This window comes from Silurus meridionalis, chromosome 4 (genome assembly GCF_014805685.1).
Source record: "Silurus meridionalis isolate SWU-2019-XX chromosome 4, ASM1480568v1, whole genome shotgun sequence".
Classification (NCBI taxonomy): Eukaryota; Metazoa; Chordata; class Actinopteri; order Siluriformes; family Siluridae; genus Silurus; species Silurus meridionalis.
In genome coordinates this window covers 23370773-23391141 of record NC_060887.1, presented here as the reverse complement: position 1 = coordinate 23391141, position 20369 = coordinate 23370773, and the positions used below count along the sequence as shown (strand labels likewise).

Sequence of the window (20369 nt, the reverse complement as noted above, 5' to 3'; positions counted from 1 at the left end):
TGTGCTGTTACCCTTGGTTTGCCATCACTCTCTGTCTGTGTCTCTTGCCCTTCATTCCATTGCCTATTCATCTGTCTACCTGTCCCACCAGCACTGACCCTCCCTTTAACAATTTCACTTTACTCTCTCAACCCACAGACAGCACTAATACTTAATGGCCCTAACAAACCATCTATTACGCTACAGAAGAATAACCTCTAAACCTTAGTAACTTACGATCTGCAGGTGGGCCTAGGAGCTACACTGGGAGCTACTTACATGCAAGGAAAACAGCTCAATAAAGACCTGTCTCAGTATATCCCACTATTTCACATAGTATATGTTGCTGGTAGAATTGGAAAGACCATCAGATATAATAGCATTAGTTTATAATATAAGAAAACTTTATGGTTCAAGTTACAGCACAGATTCTAACTGTACAGTATCTCAGTGATCCAACACCGGACAAAAGAAGAGTTTGTCATTTAAAATATTTCCTTTCATGGACAATCCACTAGTTTTTGCAGAAAATGTAATACATTAACCATGTAAATGTCAAAATATTCACTTTTATTTATGTAACTAAACACAAATGTATTATTCATACGAAAATAGATCATATGTTCTTCTTGTTGTACAAAAAGGAGTGCATTACTGCATTATTATTATTATTGTTATAATATGTAATTCTTTTGAAAATTATTATTATTACACTATGTATCCCTGTATGTGTGTGTGTGTGTGTGTGTGTGTGTGTGTGTGTGTGTGTGTGTGTGTGTGTGTGTGTGTGTGTGTTGTTTTTCACATGGTATTCATAATTGATTAATTTACGTATCTTGCTTAACTGTTGATTTCATACAACTCTCTCTCTCTCTCTCTCTCTCTCTCTCTCTCTCTCTCTCTCTCTATATATATATACACACACACACACACACACACACACACACACACACTATTATATTTGTTTGAGTACTTAAAAAAAAAAGGATCTCCAGGAGATACATAATACACTAATGTATCCCATTAGGCACCATTTGTCAGGAGGAGGGTTTTCTTTGTTGAATCCCAACAGAATTCACATAGGCTTCACATAATGCTGCAGACATTTTATTCCCCATGCCTTTATGAAAGAATGAGGGGTAACCCTGCTGAGAGTCATTAGGACAGCATTTACAGTGGTCTTTTTTTTTTTACCCACACACATAGCGAACCGTGGCCGTGGTGCTTTGAAGATGCCATCGAGACGTGCTGGTTGTAAAAAGAGGCTTCCAGCCACTTAGGACAACGGGTCTCAGAAATGGCACACCAAAGGGCCATCAAGCCTCGCGTGTATAGTCTGGAAGCCCTGACAAAATTGCAGATAATGTTTTTAAAGAGGATACAGGCTTTGAAATATCCCTTTCGGGGGAGATGTTGGGGAAAAAAAATAATAAAAAGAAATCCCTGACAGCCCAGGGTTGGGGAATAAAAATGGCCGTTTGGCCTGCATTTGCAGAGCATGAAACATGAATTAGCACGCTGCAGACTGTAGCAGGGTGGGGAAAATTGCAGCCTTCTTTCAGCCTATCCATTCCGACATTGCCTTTCTGTCTTCAAATTCAATCTGCCGCTGATTTGAATTTTTTCCACTGTATAACCCGTTATTTATTCATTGCTTTTCTCTCCATACATGCCATTAAATCTACTCATTTGTTTTTAGCATAGCCAGACAGTGTTACAACTGTACACATTCCTCAAAGCTCACATTTCCACAGCTCAGGTTGTAACTGACAACAAATAGAAATTAAATAGCTGCCCTGTGGCTGTTAGATGTTTATCAAAAGATGAAATAGGGATTAAAATTTTAATAACAGTACATTTGCTCAAATTTTTTGACGCTTACCTTGGTGAAGCCTTTTAGATGATATTAAGCAGTCCTTAGACAGCCACTTATTGCCTCGCCTAAATTAAGTGGTGTCAATAACCACAGGTTATCTTATTTAGCCACTTGAATTATTTTGCTGCTGGTGGAAATTGTGCCTAATATAATTGCCATTCAATGTCAAATTAAATAAATTAAATGCAGGTAAATAAAATGAAATAACTAAAAATTACTGTGAGTAACTTTGAAAATAGATGTTTGTGTGTCAAGCAGTGAAGAAAATAACATACAGTGTTAATAACAAATATATATATATATATATATATATATATATATATATATATATATATATATATATAAAATAAAAAAATAACAGTGAAGAAAATAATAAGCCCTTAATTTACTAATGTGTAAATCTTTCACAGGAAGCATTCCTACTTCTGTCTCATTAAGTAACCATCAAAACTTAATGCAAAAAATGGCTTTGACATTTGCTAAAAAACCTTCCATTACCAAATGAACCCAAATATTTAACACTGTTAGCAGCCCACTATTTATTCCTGGTTCTCTAAAAACTTGCATGTGTATTGAAACCCTAGAGGTCAGGACCACTGTAGCGACCAGATAAAAAGGCTAATTTAGAAGTCTGACGTACTGAATGAGGTCTACATTAGCAGTCATATGCCATGATGTGGCACAAAAGCCACATCAATGTGGCCCTGATAAAAATAGCGGCCAAATTTTCCCTTGACCTTGACCACAAACTTAATTACTACTGCTGTAGCTAGTAGGCATGTTCATCACAGTATGCGGGCACTGTGCCCTGATGAACCCTGTACAGTTTTCAAAGGCACGCAGTTTCAGGCTGACAAATTAAAGGGAAATAGCCTGCATGCACATGCATTCTGTAATGTGGTGTCATCTCAATTTGATGCCACTTCTTTGACTGATTTTGCCGTGTAAGTCCCCTACAGGGAAGGACACCCAAAAAAACTTAGTGTATGATGCATTGCCTTGGTACACACAGACAAGCTGAGAGGACATAAGTAGGTAATGTTCTATTCTCACTGCTAACATCTTTAACTGATTCAGCCCTTCATATTGGATGTAGTAACAGACAGACTGCAGACTTATAATGCAGTCATTAACCTGAATCAGCACACACTTTAGATTGTGCTCAGCTACACAAGTGTGTCACATTCGGATAATGGAAGTTTTTGTCCTTCTGTGAGGGTTGCCAGGCAAAACACAACAGAGCAACCTTGAAAAGAAAGACCTAAAGATGGCATGACCTTGCCAATTGTGTAAAGATATTATGCCTAGTCTGTTGTGCTGATGTGTGCCCTACAAATTACATTTCCTAGTTTGTTTTCCTTCATTAGTTGTCAGTGTGGAGTGAGTCAGAGAGTAGAGCAGCCACCACCAGCTGAGTGGTCACATTCAGGCTTTGTCCTTATCTGTGTCTCTTATTTACCCAGCACCATGCTTAAAACACACATGCACACAAAACAATTATATCTTGATACTGTTTATGTTATAATATGCTACGCAATAAACAGTAGATTAACTTGTTTTGCTAAAAGGTAAGAAGACTTACATTCTGGTTTAATATTGCAGACTAAATTTTAAACACTTGCTATAACATCCAGAAATGATAAATTGACCTAAAATCCTTAGTATCACACACAACCACATTCATTGTCTAGTGAATATTAATCACCCGCTTCTCCTTATCCTGCGATTACTCTGTGTAGCCTGTCTAATCTCAGTTTTGTTGCACAATTTTTTTTAAAACGATTTAGCTGAGGTTGACATTCCAAGTTCCAAGTAGGTTGCAATGTTTATTTTTAACCCTTTATGTACAGTGCAGTGCAAAAATATGAAAAGAAATACTGTAAATCAAAGTAGTCTCTGGTGCACTTTGTGGAGTCAGATAAGAAGATTGTCTGGCAAGTTTTTCTAGCCAGTTTTGAGAATCTGTCACAGTTATTGGGTAATCTATATTTCAGTGACATTTAAATTCTGTTTGTTTTGCAGATAACATATAATAAAATCTAAGACAAAATGTTTATGTGCCAAAAATAAAATATATAGTGTATGTAAAACAAATAATATGGGTGCCAAATTTGCTTGCAAAATAATGTTCCACTGGGACTAAACAATATATCATTTGTAAATCTTTATTGCAATTTTGGACTTAGTAATTCTATATGTATAATGTAATTAAAGCTCAACATTTGAAAGTATACATTTAAAAAAAAACTAATGTTTACTGTGTTCACTGTGCATTGTGACTAAGATGTCCCAGACATTGTTTTTGTCACAGTTCAAAAGTGTTGGGTTTGTTTAAAAAAAAAAAAAAAAAAAAAGATACAGGCTGATCTTTATCTGTGACATATCATGGGATGACCAGTTTGTTTTCATATACTCCAAGGCAGATTACAATTGCAATGTGTGACCAGGGATTTATTTTCTCTCTGCCGCTCCACTCCTACAGTTGTATGGGTATATCATCAGAGGCAAATCCAAATCCACTAGCCAGTTTAATTGTAAAAATTCAGCATTGTCTCTTTCTCTGGACTAAATCTGCAATAAAAGAGTCTCATTCAAATGTGCTACAGAAACAAAACAAAACCATTTTGTTAAAGAATAAATGCTGGACTAAAGAAAGGCATCTTACATTCTGGGCTCTGGTTACCTAGAGTGATATAATATTCAAAATAAATATATGACCATATACATCTTGATAAAATACAGTGACAAAGAGTAACAAAGCCATGCAGCACCTCCTGGGTTTATAACTACGGGGCTTACAGACCAATACAGTTAATTGTTTTAATTTGTTATATCCTTATGTCTCTCTTCCCCCTCTCTCTCTCTCTCTCTCTCTCTCTCTCTCTCTCTCTCTCTCTCCCTAAACACACATGCTAACACACTTATTCATCTATCTATCTATCTATCTATCTATCTATCTATCTATCTATCTATCCATCCATCCATCCATCCATCCATCCATCCATCCATCTATCCATCCATCCATCCATCCATCCATCCATCCACCTATCTATCCATCACAAGGATGGTATAGTCTAGCCCAGAAAACAAGATGGGGGACATTGGGCATTTATAATAATATAATACATCATTATAAATGCACAATAGACTAGGCTATAGGAATATATATATATATATATATATATATATATATATATATATATATATATATATATATATATATATATATATATATATATATACTGATTAAACTGATTTCTTGTTCCCAACAAGACACAAAAACGTGTGGACAACACACATACCTACTGTATGTGTATACACACAAACAAGCTTGGACATATAATGCTTACCTGTTCACTTTCTACAATTCTCTACAACATGTGCACAAAAATGTGCAATCTGTACAGATAATACAGTCTTGCATTCCAATCTTCTCTCTCTCTCCTCTCTCTCACACACACACACACACACACACACACACACACACACTCACCTGAGCACTAACATCACCAGTCTGCCTTTCTCTGTTTTCATGAGCCTTTGACAATATTTTTTTAGTGCCAGCCTCCCTCTCTCAGACCGAAAACCCTAAAACCCTTGGCCTCTTTGCACCGAACAAACGTGTAATGTTACTGCAAGTCACTCTTCTGCATCAGACTTTCACTTCTTATGTAAATGCAGTGCAGATTGCGATCAGGGATTTATTTTTCCTCTGCCTGTCCACTCTTCCAGTTGCCTGGGTCTATCACCAGACGCAGCACCGACTCCACTATCCAGTTTGATTATACAAATTCAGCATTGTCACTTTCTGGTTTTCTCTCTAGAGAAATGCTGCAGAGGCAGAAGTTACAAAAGGGTGGACATTTTCTCTGGTTTTGTATAGAAAAAAATCTACAACAAAAGAGTCTCACAAATGTGCTACAGATATAGAACAAGAAGATTGTTGGAGAAGAATGAACATTGAAATGAATAAAGAAAGCTCATCTGCTGAAATGAGAAAATTTTCTAAAGAAAATGTGTAGTATGGAGCAGAGAGAAAAAAAACATTAGAGGATGGATCCACAGAGACACTCTGTTAGTGTTTATCCAAAGGGCAGCTCTGATGACATTTTTGGGATAAAAATGTAGCGACTTCTTTTTTTTCCCACTGAATAGGATTGTGCTTGTGGCTATAGTCAGCACTTCATTTAGGCAGGAGAAATATATAAAAGCTGGCAGATGGTTAATGCAATTGCCCACATCCAGGGACAGAGTCATTTTAAGAAAATCAAGGACACTTTTGCAGTGGAGATACTGCAAAAACAGAGGGGTAGCTTATGTTTGCATCCCAGTCCTTGCACAGATTTAAAAATGATGGAGCATGCTAAACAGGAATTCTTTATTCATGAATAAAAAAGGGAGGACTGAGGGGTCTTCTTAGCAATGGCATGGATAAGTGCCTGTCGAAATAATCTACATGAAAGCTCAGAGAAAAGCCACATTTTTCCCACTTATTACTTACTATATATTTTTTTTTTTTAATGTGTAGGATTAATTGCTTGAAAAAAACATTTAAGGTTTAAAATGTAAAATCTACAGTACGTCCTACTAGACACCTCGACATTAAATTATTTCTATGACTTTCTATGAATTTCCACATTCTTAGACTTTCAATCATGTCCTTCAACAAAGTGGTTATGAATGCTGACTAGCTAAAAATGTCATCACAGCAGCTCCAATTTCTACAGCTATCCCTGGCAACTTGAAATGTGTTACATCCAGGTAGAGAACTAGCAGTTATCTATTCTTGCATTAAATAAATAATACTCCGACATTGCTGTCTCTCAGATTTCACAGGATGATGCTTTTTGTTGAAATTCTTGTCACAAAAAAGAAGGGGGGCGGGGGGGCCGCACACTACTCATCTGATCTGAACTACAAAGTTTATGCAACAGAATTACCCTGGTTAATATTAAACAATAAAAAAAAATCACTTAATGAAAGCATTTGTTGATCAGTTATTTTTATATCATTCAGTTTTCATTCCTGAATGAAATTTCACAGCAATGTGGTAAAGTAGCTATGTAGCCAAGAAGCAAATTACAGTCTAAATTTGAGAAAGAAATCATGAATTTAATAAAAGGAAGTATGTTGTTTAGCTGACTTTGTATTTATTAGGCTTCAGTAACCACATTATCCTGGTCAAAGTCATGGTCAATATACGGCATGCCTTGAAAAATTGGGTGCAAAACAAGAATTCCCCATGGAACAAAAGGCCACACATGATATGGAGTCCATGATGCTCCTGAAAACTACAAGCTAACCTAATTTGTCAATTCAATCAAATAGTAACATACATCATAGCAGGATGTATCTACATATCTGCCAAAAAGTTTCTATATAGTTTTAAATAATCAGGATGGCTATTTCCCTATTGTGTTTGTATACTAGCTGCTGAATGTAGCTAACTAAGATCCATTTTAGACTGCAATCAGAGGTCATTGCTACAAGTAAACACAACATGTAAAAACATGTTTTATTATAGCAATATCTAATGCATTTAACCAAAACTTTCAGCAAAATTCCAGAAATTCTAAAAAAAAGATTCATCTGCGACTGCCTTAAATGTAAAAAATGATTACTTGATAATTATGTAACAGTCAACTTTCATAGAGGAAAGAAATCTGCAGGGTGCTGTGACATAAGGTGGATTCACGAAATGATATACTACGCGTCTCATCTGACTGTCAGACGGAAACAAGCTTTCTAATCATGGAGCCTTTTGTCAGGTGTAGTTTAGTTCCTCAGATAAGATGTCAGTCTGCACTGGCAGAGCCTCACAGCTAATCAACTGTGAGAAGAGGGCTGCATACGAGAGGAAAATACTCAGCTTTATCCAGACTTGCAAAACGCAATCACCACCCATTTTCCCAGCCAACTAATCAAGCCTGCAAGATAATTATAAAACCATTCAAATGGTCTAAGGGAGAAGAATGGTAGGTTCCAGAATTACAGGGCATTGTAATGATTAGTGTCATTGTTTTTGAAGAGGCAAGTGTTTATTTTCAGAAAATGAACTTCCAATTCACATTTATTTGGATTTTAACATCTTGTCAAATGGCACTTTCAGATTTCATGAAATAACAATGAGAAACAGAAAGGAGAGAAAAGGAACATAAATTGGTTGTTATTATTGAAATACCAATAGTATAATCCTGACATTGGTTGGGGTTAGATTGGTAGGGAATTGGCCATTGTGTGCTAGTGGGAATTACTATAATGTGCACAGGCTGAATGGTATTAAATTTGCAATCTGACAGGATGAGGTCTACTTCATGGAAGAAGTCTCTACAAAGACAAGTTCTTTAACAAAAGTGCAGAGGGGCACATTACAAAAATGATGAGAGTAGGGGTTTTGGAGCAGGAAAAGGAGAAGGGCAGGTGAAGTGACAGGAAAAGAAAGCATGTATATAGCATCCCTGGACACTGGAGTTAGACTTGCTGACTTTATGAAACAGCCTGGCCGCCCCTGTTTCATTCAATCACACTGCTTAGGATGGCCCATAATAAGGAGGTAATATCTTCACAAGTTGTTCTTTTTAAAGCCTGACAGTGACTAGAGTTTTTGGCTCTTGGCCTTTAATAGGCACCATCCAGCACAAACTCATTCCATGGCTTCAGTTATCTCTATGGAACAGCAGCAACCAGCCCTTTCACTTATTCTTATGCACAGAGCATCCTAAATGTCATTACCGGCAGGGAAAACAGCACAAAGGCCCACTGATTGTCCTCTGGCCTTGACGTGTGTCATGCTTTTTAATCACAGCTCCATTTCAAGTTGTTTATCAGTTGACTTCATTCATTTTTTTTCTTTTTCCAGATCAAGTACCTGTAGTGTAATAATACCCAACATCCCACATGATTCTGCATGATTTGAGATCTGTTTACTGTTGTGTGTGCATAATCATTTTCTTGCAGTGCCGTTCGCTGTTATTGAAACGCTCTGAATGAAGCTTCTTCAGTTTTTTTCCTGAGAAGTTTATTAAGGAAATCAATTCACTAGAGGCTTCAGTTAGAAGGCTTGCTTCAAACATAAATGACTAAACACTGAATAACACTGCCTCTGACATTTTACTTGCTTGCTCCATCGCATAAATATGCTTTGCATCATGTACATAGTTTATAAATACACTTTGAAATGACAATAACAAAATGCTGTTGAAATAATGGCTGAAATATTGTTTTACACATTATCTGAATGGACAATTAATGTTACTTGTAAAAAAGCACACTGTAACACTGTAGCTGCATTACATCTGTTTGTGATTTTTGTAAAAGTGATTTAATAGAAAAAAGACACAAAAATGCATACTAGGATACCTAAATGAAATAAATACCATTGGTAAACTGGTATTTGTTTTGTAGGCATGAGGTTGCAATCTGTTTATGGATCATCAGTATGTCATTAAAGCCAATTATAGTGAGCTACAGAGAGAGAAAAAAATCAGCTGTGATCTCCAAGTAAATAGGATAGCATATATTCACTCTATCACCACAGTCGAAAGGAGCAATACTAGCCAATAGCACCAGTGTCTGCGAACTTTTGTATCTTTTGAGGTGATTGGTAAATAGTAGTGAATAATTATTGATAATTTTTAAAAAACAAAAACATCTTATTGCAAAACAGGTAAAACTAAATAACCTGTGAGAAATATTAGCCAAAGTTACTCCTCAACTTACCCTGCTTCTTTTTAATACTATTCAAAAATTCAAAAGCTATGTTGCTTTTAAATGTAACAATATCCTGCTAACTATATCAAATACTTTCATTGCTACTGGATTCCTGGGTACTGTATGTCCTAGACTCACTCATAATATTTTTACCACAATATTTTGGTGGGAAACCATGATGCACGGCAGTGAGAAGTTAGCACAATAATGCTCACTCTGTGCCCCAAGCTAAGATTCAATTCATTGTCCCAGCTGATGAACTCATTGTTGAATCCCTCAACAATAATGGTCCCACATCGGGATAGACCTTACTACATATCTGCCTTTTGAATTATAATCCAAGCAGTTGAATGACAAAAGGAAATTAGTGATAGACACCATTCTAATACACCCATATATGAACAAGGTGACTGGTTATGGTTGTCAAGCAAGGACTTCACATCATTTCAAAGTGGAAAAAACTCATGCCCCATTAGATATGCCCATCAGAGTAATCCACTGAATCAGCAGAGTAACCTTCAAACTACAACTGCTACATCATTACCATATATCCTAGGGCTTCTATTTCTCCATTTTCATGCCTCTCATTACTTGTACACTACATGATGCCACAAATATAACAGCTCCAACCACTAATGATTCCAACAATACTTCCACCTAATTACTTAATTAGTGTATTCCCATTTGCCAATTACTGCATGCTTGTATACTCCTCAAATGTGTAGGTTGCCAATAAACTCCATCTGATTAATCAATAAGGTAGAAGAGAGCAGAGCACAACTGTCATTGCAAAATATTCTTCCCCAAGCTGCATGCTTATGCTGATTTAAGCACAGAACCAAATTCACATCCAGAAAAATTGTGGTTTTGAAGGGTTCTTTAATAATCATGAAGCTTTATAAAAACAATGCTCTTTATTATTATAAGAGCTAAAACCGTGTGTCAAATGCATTGAATGCATTAAGGCATTGTGTCATTGTCCAATATTACAGTTTGTATCCTGCCATCTGAGGTACATCATCTGTCAGATTTTTTTAAGGAAGCAAGCAAAAGTATCCTTTGCTGCCATAATAACATACCATAAGATCTACCACATTCATCAGCCTGTAAAGAACTGCATGGAACACACACACACATATACATATACATAAGAAATAGCTGGTTTAATCATGTATTTTTCATGCCCGATTTTCTACAACAGACATTTGGGGTTATAGAGTGATAGCATATGTTGGTGTCCTGGCAACATCCTGACATATGTTGACTTCAAGGGGTGTCCCAAAACGTTTTCTTGCAGGTACTGTCATAGCTACACATACACTGTTTCTGGCACAATTCTTTAAAGGAAGCAAGTCGCTGCCTTTTTCCAAAACTGTGTATAAATACATTAAACTGCAACACACACTGCTTTAGCAACAGATTATTCATGCAACTTTCATGATAGCACATGTTATATATTTAATGTCAAGAGATTAGTAGCAAGGTAATTACTTCAGCTAATTCATGTTTCTCAATAGCACCCCTAGTTTGGGTATACAGATTGATTTTCAGCTGTTTATTGGTAGAATACATCATAACTGGTTACTAAAAGGTTTGGAAGTGATGCTTTTATTCACATGGATGAGTATCTACACTTGAATGATTTCTGTATTGGTGAACCTTCAACCACCAATTTATTATTTATGCTTTTCATGGGTTAAGAGAGCGCAATATGCAAATAAGCCCACTAAAAGCCTGGATGTATGATTGGCCAGAAAACACGCTAAAGTTTTCTCATTCAAAAGGTTTCTTTTACCATTCTTTATCATTATTATGATTTGCTAAAATTTAGATGAGTATGTGTATATTAAGTGATAGGGTCTCTCTTTTACAGACACACCTTCAAACTTATCAACTATATTTCATATCCAGCCGTTTTGCGCTAGAGAAACAAAAAAAAAAGCGTTGATGAGACCAGGCAATTCTTCTATGACTTTCTGCTGATAACTAATAAACACTTGTTTATGACCCAGTATCTATCATATCACATTAAAGAAATGCTGAGCCAGCAATGTAAGCTAGATCTGATGACAATTTGGTGATTGTCATCAGTATCATCAAATAATGATACTGGTTATGAGATATTAAATGAACTGCTGTACAACACACTGGGTTAAACAAGAACAAAAACATATGAGAGTAGTCACTATAAATTTGAGCCTCTCTCAAAGCCATCTCACAACATCTTCCACCTAACAATACAAATGCCCAGATGTCAACAATCAAAGCAACAGATTGTTATTAAAGGTGTTTGATCATTTCACATTAGAGTATGGCCCTGATGCTTTCCTGCATTAAAATACTGTATATGCTCACGCTTGATCATATTTGACAGCTGATGCCAAGCTTTTCAAACAGGGGATTCATGTGGTATATTCCGATAAGCACAGAGGTTATATTGTGCTGAGTCAATGAGTCACAGACTGGCAAGTTTCCACGTCAGTTACAGGCTCTCAAGAAGGACAACGACGTAAGGAGTAAAGAAAAGTGCTATTTCGTGAGAATCTGAAGGCTATTCCATATGTGGTCGCTGACCTCCACCGCCTCCGTCAAGAACAACTGCACTGGTGAGCGTAATAACTGCCTGCAAAACAAGAGCATTTTGAAAACAATTAGGAGAAGACCTTATGCATTAAGTTGCCTGTGCCTCTAGTGTTTTAGTATGGTGGTCAGGTTTTGGCTTGAGCTTAATCCAAATGTATCAGTTTTGTTCCATGTAGTGTAAAAATGGAATTATAAATATACCATGCAATTTACCCCCCCCCCCCCAAAAAAGATAGCATAGTCCATAATGCGACACAATGCCTGCCAGTTCCAGTCTGAGACTAAAAAGGTCAGTATAAGCTGATCTACATCCTCAAACACACTCACTGTTTAACACGGTCTGTTAAATATGAACTTAACCATGACCAATGAATCCTTTGTCATAGCCTGATTACACAGGAGGAAAAGGTCTGCTATTGTATTACTACAGCAACAACCAAGCTGCATTGTAACACTGGATTCTGCAGATGTTGCCCATGGATAAGGCACTTTTAATTGTGGATGTGATTGTGTGTGTGTGTGTGTGTGTGTGTGTGTGTGTGTGTGTGTGTGTGTGTGTGTGTGTGTGTGTGTTTGTGTTTGTGTGTGTGTGCAGGGAGGGGTTGGGGGTTGAACAGGGCCTTGAATACTACTATTTGAAGGGGGGGCACAACGCACAAAAGAGGCAAGCGCAGCAACATGGCAGGTTTTCAAAATTGGGATCAAAAGGTATGAGCTAATTAAACTAAACTAAATAATAGGCTCAGGAGCTTTGTCTGGCTAGATTCTTCTCCTTTTCATTACTTTTCCACAGGCCAAGCCATGGTGGATATTTACTCCATGTTAGTATATGTGGGTGTAAGTGTGTTTGTGTTTGTTTATTGCTAAAGCACGATTGTTTCCTTACTGTATTGCCAAGAAACAAAATAACAATATTCACCCATGTCTGTGTCACTATCTTTTGCACAAGCTGGTGTAACTGGTAACCAATAAAGAAATCAGACAGCAGCAATTTTACCCTGTTTGGCTACTTTAATTGTATTTGACTTTTTAAGCAGTAGCCAGGCCACTCTAGAGTCAGATAGGTGAGACAGGGGCTCGTAATAAAGACAAATGGAGAGAACATGAAATTTGATTCTGTCTGCTATTGCAGTACCTGCCACAAAAGAAGAGAGCATGTGTGTAAGAGATGGGGAGAGAGAAAGAGAGAGAGATACCAAGTACATTGACAACCCAGGAATTTTCCCTGAGCTGTCAAATCTAGAAGGGCACACATCAAGCTGTAATGGCATGCCATCTCCTGGGACAAGCAGGTAGAATAAAATAGGAACAGCACAAATTTATCTGACTCCATCACACAGGCACTTTGTTGGATTCCCCCACCCCAACTTCCCAGCACGAGACAAATAGAGCTCCACAGGTTCACATAGCTCCAAATGCCGGGTTTTCATCTTCCCTGCTCCAAAGCTATCCACGGTTAAGTCACTACAAGGATCACTTGCACATTATTTATTTAATTACTAAGAGCATATGTTCCCCACCGACCTTGTTCTGCAGAGCACACACTTTGTAGCGTGATATGAAAACACCATCTGCTCTGAGAACAGTTCACGGCTTGCAGCGCGGGAAAAGGCCCACTGTGTCAGTGGATTATCTCAGTGTTTTTGAATCGCCTTTTACTTTAACTCCTCTCCCTGTTGGCCAGCGTTCACTGATTTCTTACAATATTTAGTAATCCATTATGTGCCAGGTGAACCTATAATCACAGGATATACAGTAATATAAGTTTAAATGTGTTAATTCACCTTAAAGACCACTGGTGTCATTGACAGTACTGTTGCCTGTCAAATCTGGTACATAGATCATTCCTGTCTAGTGAACATGTCTGCTTTCCCACACTGTTACACTGACATTGTAATCAGTTAATAGAAATATGGTATTTAATTTCACTAAAGACAAATACTTTGGATGATTTCAAGACATTCTGTAGAGCAGAAGTACATTAATTTTTGTATTTATGGCTTGGCACATGTGTGCGCGTGTGTGTGCGTGAGCGTGTGTGTGTGTGTGTGTGTGTGTGTGTGTGTGTGTGTGGGTGTATTTGCGTGTGTATTTGCGTTTTTGTGTGAATTTACAAAAAAAACATATGCTTTATCTCATGAGTTAAGAGCAATAGTTAGTGTTGTGAAAGAGGAAGAGTGTGTGTGTGTGTGTGTGTGTGTGTGTGTGTGTGTGTGTGTGTGTGCATGTATTTGCATGTTTGTGTGAATTTACAATAAAAACATATGCTTTACGTCATGAGTTAAAAGCAATACTTAGTATTTTGAAAGAGGAAGTGTGTGTGTGTGTGTGTGTGTGTGTGTGTGTGTGTGTGTGTGTGTGTGTGTGTGTGTGTGTGTGCATGTGCCCGTTTGCACGCACTTACCTAGGCCTGAGCACTGTTCTCTATCTTAGCTGTATGTAAGGTGCTTCGCTAGAGAGAGATAACAGAAACCTGAATAGCATGCATCAAAGTGCCAGAGTGCTGGCCAGCGTTCAGCAGCGATCTGTACCCAGATTCGGCTTCCTCCTAGAGGACTCATCACACTCATGTTTCTGTCAGCTCACAAATTAAATTTAGATGAAACTAAAATATTCATTGTCCGCTCAACAATTGATGGCCTTCTTAATTTGATCTAACTTATGATGTTGCACTTGTTGTTGTCAGCCTTTTTATGAATGAATGTCTTCCTTCTCTTTTTTCTTACTGCAGGAAGTTACTCCATATCCTTGGGTTAAGAGTAAGATTCACTGATTCTGAGAGGCTTGATCAGGCATATTTATTTAATGGTGTGCTTAAAATACGCTATGTAATTTTATCACTTATTCAAAAGGGATGAAAATAGTCTACTATCACTATCATGCAGTAATGGGCGTGAATGTGAACATGCAAATGGATCATACATATTCTCTGTAAAAAAAAAAAAAAAGAAAAGAATAGTAAACAAATATATTCTTTCTATTCAAAAGTAGTCATGCCATTGAAAAAAAATACTAAATCCGACTGTCTAACCTCTTGTGCATTATGCTACTACTTGGATACACATGTGTCATAGCAATGTGGGAGGTTTAGTAAATGCTTATGCTTATTTTTAGCTAAGACTTAAAATATTTGTAAAAATCCTGCACTCAGTGTTAGCTCAACAAGCCAGTATATTGGCACATCATCCACTGAGAAGAAAAGACCTCATGTAGAATACAAGATTCGGGTAATCTCAGTCTGCATAACAGTCACCTAACACTGACAGCTGTCAACTTGTCAGCGAAGCATATGTGCCGTCATGACACTTATCGAAACAGAAAGAAACACTTTTCTGCCAAGAGGTTTTAAACTACTGATTTATATGTATTAGCCCATATTGGCCTATATTTGTGTATTATAGTACTAAGAAACAGATTTTTTTAAGGTAATATTTCATAGAGGTGAGATTTCAAAATGCCAGGAAAAAAAATATAATTGATATTTGCAATAATAATAATAATAATAATAATAATAATAATAATAATAATAAATATAAACTAATCTGTCAACATTTCACCATGCAAAGGCAAAATATTTTATTCTTTATTTTTATATTTATTCAGTATAGAACATTTCAGCACCTCTATTAAATTCTTTGAGACTTTTAGACTTTAGACTGAACTTTGGAAGCATATTTATAAAAAAAAAAAAGGTTCCAATAAATCTGTAACTGCTGAATACACTTTCCTATTAATTCATAAAGTCAGTTTTCTCAGGTATTACAGATTGCATTGTCTTCCCCAAATATAATTTACATTGTGTTAAAGTGTATTTGATGACGGTGTAAAGTGACAGTGTAAAGTGTATTTGATGTGATGAAAAATCCCTGAGAATATTTTTAAAAAGCCTTATGCATACATAAAGCAGTTCTATGCATGTACTACAACATTTAATATTCATTTATCTTTTACCTGTTTTACAATAAAAAATGAATTTTTCTGACATCATTTTAATAAATCAATGTAGTATCAGCAAAGAATCCAAGAGAAATGGAGATAAAACAAAATGTAAAATGAGGGTGAAATGAATACACGAAATCCAACTGTTGCTCTAAACAGAAGAGCAAGCGAAACAAAAGTGACATAAAATCATGAGCTGGATTGATTAACTGGCAATGATGAAGCACTTGAAGTATTAGGTAGATAAAGAAATTGATTATCCAATAAATCCTTGTCTGGCACTGAATTCCCTTGTTCAGAAATAGAATGAGAGCCAAAGGCCATAAATTAGTTTCATCCATCGTCTAAATACACTAAAGATGAGACAATGGCAAATCTGTAATTTACAGCGCTTTAAAACAACAGTTATGTTTTACGGGGGGCATCTGTTTCCATTATTTTTAAATTGTATCATTTAAGAAGATAAGTGTGAAAGATTATGTTAGACATATTATTTTAGGTTTATTAAGACATTTATATGTCAAACAATATAATACATAAATCTAATTTTTTAAACCTTTTAACATGTATTGAGTAGGAAGATTAAAAAAAATAAGGCCAATGGGGTTTTTTTGCTTATAATTTGATAAAGATATTAGAGATAATTTAAAAAATATTTTTCATTATTCGCAAATTAATGTAAGAGTTAAATTTTCTCTTTCCTTTTTTATATGTAATGTGTGGTGACAATAAAATTCAGTGCTGTTTTACACTGTTAAAAAAAAAATCCAAAGAAAAACCATTCTGCCAAAATCTCTCTCATGCATTTAATCATAATCAGCATAGCAGCTTTGGCTGAAGCAATGTCCTTTTAAAAAACACATCCGCTTTGCTTAAATAGCAAAAGGGCAATGGCGCAGATAACCCAGAAATGCAGGGGAATCATTCCTTCTCCAGACATTTACAGTCTTGCAGAGTGAGACTGACTGGCCATCTGGCCTCCAAGAGGTACATTGTAAGAACAGTGAAATCAGTGGAAGCGACTCCACCTTGGATGCCCACCATTACACAGATGGTGTAGATGTGCTTAGGCTACCTCATGGGGAGACACAGGCCCATCCCTCCTCCCTCTCTGGACACCACCCACGTTAATGAATTTTACATGCGTTTTTTTTTTACAACGCTGTAAGGAAAATTAAGGAGAAACCTTTCGCCTATGCAATAATTCAAAGAGAGCCATCTAGTGGTCTGAGCATAAAGACTTAAAAGCTCAGTGTATAGCTTGTAGCTTTGAATATTTTTTGTGTCAAATGCATGCAATGACTCTTTATTGTGGATGATGTTCGAGGCACGTAAACATATACACTTGAATATTTTGTATAGCTTGAAGTTACATTTTCATCACAATTAAAGATGTGCACGATGCGCAGATACAAAACACGCCCAGATAGTAAACATTACCAATAAACACAAACACAAAGAATATACAAGGATTGAAAAACTGCATCGTCACAACTGTGTGCATGCGTATGGACATTTGCATTAATATCTGTGAATTGCAAATGAGCAGGAGGAAAAAAAAAAATTCATTTCAAGCTAGATTTGCTTCAACTTGATGTCATTTGAAACACAAAAGCTGTCAGATTCTATTTTAGGCTCCTTCAGACTCTGCTGCTATAGCAGCTGCTGATAAATTGGTTCTGTTTTTTCATTTGCAAGCACAAAAGACAACAGATTTGAACTGGGACAGAAATCCCAAATATTCATCAAATATCATATGCTATTTCCATAGAAAACAACCACCAGCCACCCTGATCGCTCACAAATCAGAGAAACTGAAATGCTGAAAATATGAGTTGTAGGGGTAACACACCTTGGTTACAAAAGTATTTTAACTACAAATAGAGACATGCTGTTTGTTCAGAAACTACACAAATATATTTATATATATATATATATATATATATATATATATATATATATATATACATGAACAATTTATGAAAAAATTGTTACAGCAATTTACATGCAAAATATTTAGGAAATATGTAATTTGCTTTTTGGCAAAATATATAAAAAAGCATTAGTGGAAAATAAATACCTAAAATCTGTGTGTGTGTGTGTGTGTGTGTGTGTGTGTGTGTGTGTGTGTGTGTGTGTGTGTGTGCTATCAGAATAAAAATTGTGTGAAGCATAATGTAAAGCCAAAATGTAAACAGCTCTATCAGACATATTAGGTGTAGATATACAGAGAAATTGACTAGTTTCTATACATAATAAATGGAAAGAGTGGTGTGTGGTTTCGTGTGTTAAGTGTATCTGAAGATTAACTTCCAGCATTTGCCGAGATTCTCTGATTCAAAACCTGCACACACATCATTCCCGAGTGTTTCAGCTCCGAGTCGACAAGTTTCATCCCTTTTTTTTTTCTTTTCTTTTTCTCAAACTAATTCAAGATCTTACATCATCACCAAACCCAAAAGTGTGTTGAGATGTGCATGTAAGGTGGTACTGTATGTATGAGGTGCTCCAAACTTTGTAGAATTGAACCTGTTTTTAAGAAACCATTGTTTCTGCAATTGTTTTACTTTAACCTAAGCCATATACTGATTTTGGTGGGTTCATTTAAATTGACCACGCGTATGCTTATATATTTTTCTTTTATTTACAGCATTTGTTCTAAGCTCTTATGTCTAAAGGTGCTTTATGTTTGTCATGGGAGTCTAAACGACCTAAGGCAGTATTTCAGAAGAATATTTCACAGCCAGTATAATCCCCAGAGAGTGCACTCATATCCATTTTGTTCCAGCTGTTTAACAGGTCAATCGACAAAACAGCTCAAACATTCAGTCCATCTCAGCAGCGGAGGCAGTTAAGTGATAACAATTGCCTAAATTAATTCAATAAAGATTCAAACAGTGGGTTTTACGCAAAGCATAGATTTCCCCATCATAAACAGCACAACTCTGCGCGCGAGTCGGTGTCCGTTCCGCATAACAATGTTTTTGGCAGTCTTACCTATCCGTATGACATGCGGCATCCCGCAAGAGCACTGAATCCAAACAAGCCACACCATGACCGCTGTCCAGTATTCCAACACGGTGTTCCGGGGCCACCGCCACGGGTTTCTCATGCTTCTTAGCGCGTGCGATCCACTCTTTAGGGAATCCAAAGATGTCTCGGAATCGTTCATCGGAATTGCTCTGGTGGGTGTCATGAGAGGACTTCTCTTGCTCGCGACCAACTGACTCTCATTTTAACTGGACGAGACCTTTCTTCCACCTCCTGCTTGACGCGACACACAAGTCCCAACGCAACTCGTTTCGGACGAACTCAAAATCGGAATCAGATCGGATCAGCGCTACGCACGCGCCCCGTCCGCCGTGCGTTAGTTAGTTAGTTAGGCTGCGCGCGCGACTCTCCGGATCTCCTCCTCCTCCTCCTCCTCTTCCTCCCGCTGAGCGCCTCCGACCGCGCCGCAACAACTGGGTTGGAGCAGCGCGCCAACGTGGAAGGGAACTGCGCCGTGCGCTACACGAAATTCACTCGGAGGTGCCGACAAACTGAAACAGAACACGTTCCTCCTCGAGTAGGCATTAGGATCCGTTAATGCGCGCGCGGCTCAGCCGGTGTGCGGGGTTTTACACTAGAGCGACTTGTGAACCGCTCAAGTAACTCGCGAGGTGCAAAACCTTAATCAGCTGATTTACAGAAATCCGCACGCTACGACATTTTGGATGGGTGAATTATAACCCATTTTGAAGAAACGCAACTTTTTTTTGCGAGAAAGCTGCGAATCTCTCTCTCTCTCTCTCACTCTCTTTCTCTCTGTCTCTCTCTCTCTGTGTCTCTCTGTCTGTCTCGCGCGCACACCAGCTCTGGTTGCTGCGTCATTACGCACAGAGAGTAAAGTGCCACAACAAACCACAGCGGTCGGATGAACACATGTTTCAACTATTACTAACAGACGAGAACTTCTTGTATTAAAACTACTAAGAGATATAATCGAGCACAAAAAGAAATCTCTATATCCTCGTGCACATCTCAGTGTTAGTTGTTTCATTGCACACACTATGGTTATAAGAACGTTTATCTTTGGCCACCTTTAGTAAGATTACTCGTGCCATTACATCTTTCTTGGTCTGCTAGTGCGCACGCACACACACACACACACACACACACACACACATATATATATATATATATATATATATATATATATATATATATATATATATATATATATATATATAGGAAACCATTCAGATTTTGTAAAATTACAAAAAAAATATGGTTAAAATTG

The 20369-nt window shown here is 37.1% G+C and overlaps 1 protein-coding gene across 1 annotated transcript in view; it reads right to left on the bottom strand.

Annotated features, from left to right (window-relative positions):
* The window catches only part of grik3 (glutamate ionotropic receptor kainate type subunit 3), a 99049-nt gene extending 79121 nt beyond the window's left edge, over positions 1–19928 (bottom strand). The window contains exon 1 of the mRNA XM_046847043.1: positions 19085–19928. Within this exon, the coding sequence (XP_046702999.1) occupies positions 19085–19283 (199 nt within the window). The 5' untranslated portion in view covers positions 19284–19928. The remainder of the gene's footprint in view (positions 1–19084) is intronic.
* Between the last annotated feature and the right edge of the window lie 441 nt (positions 19929–20369).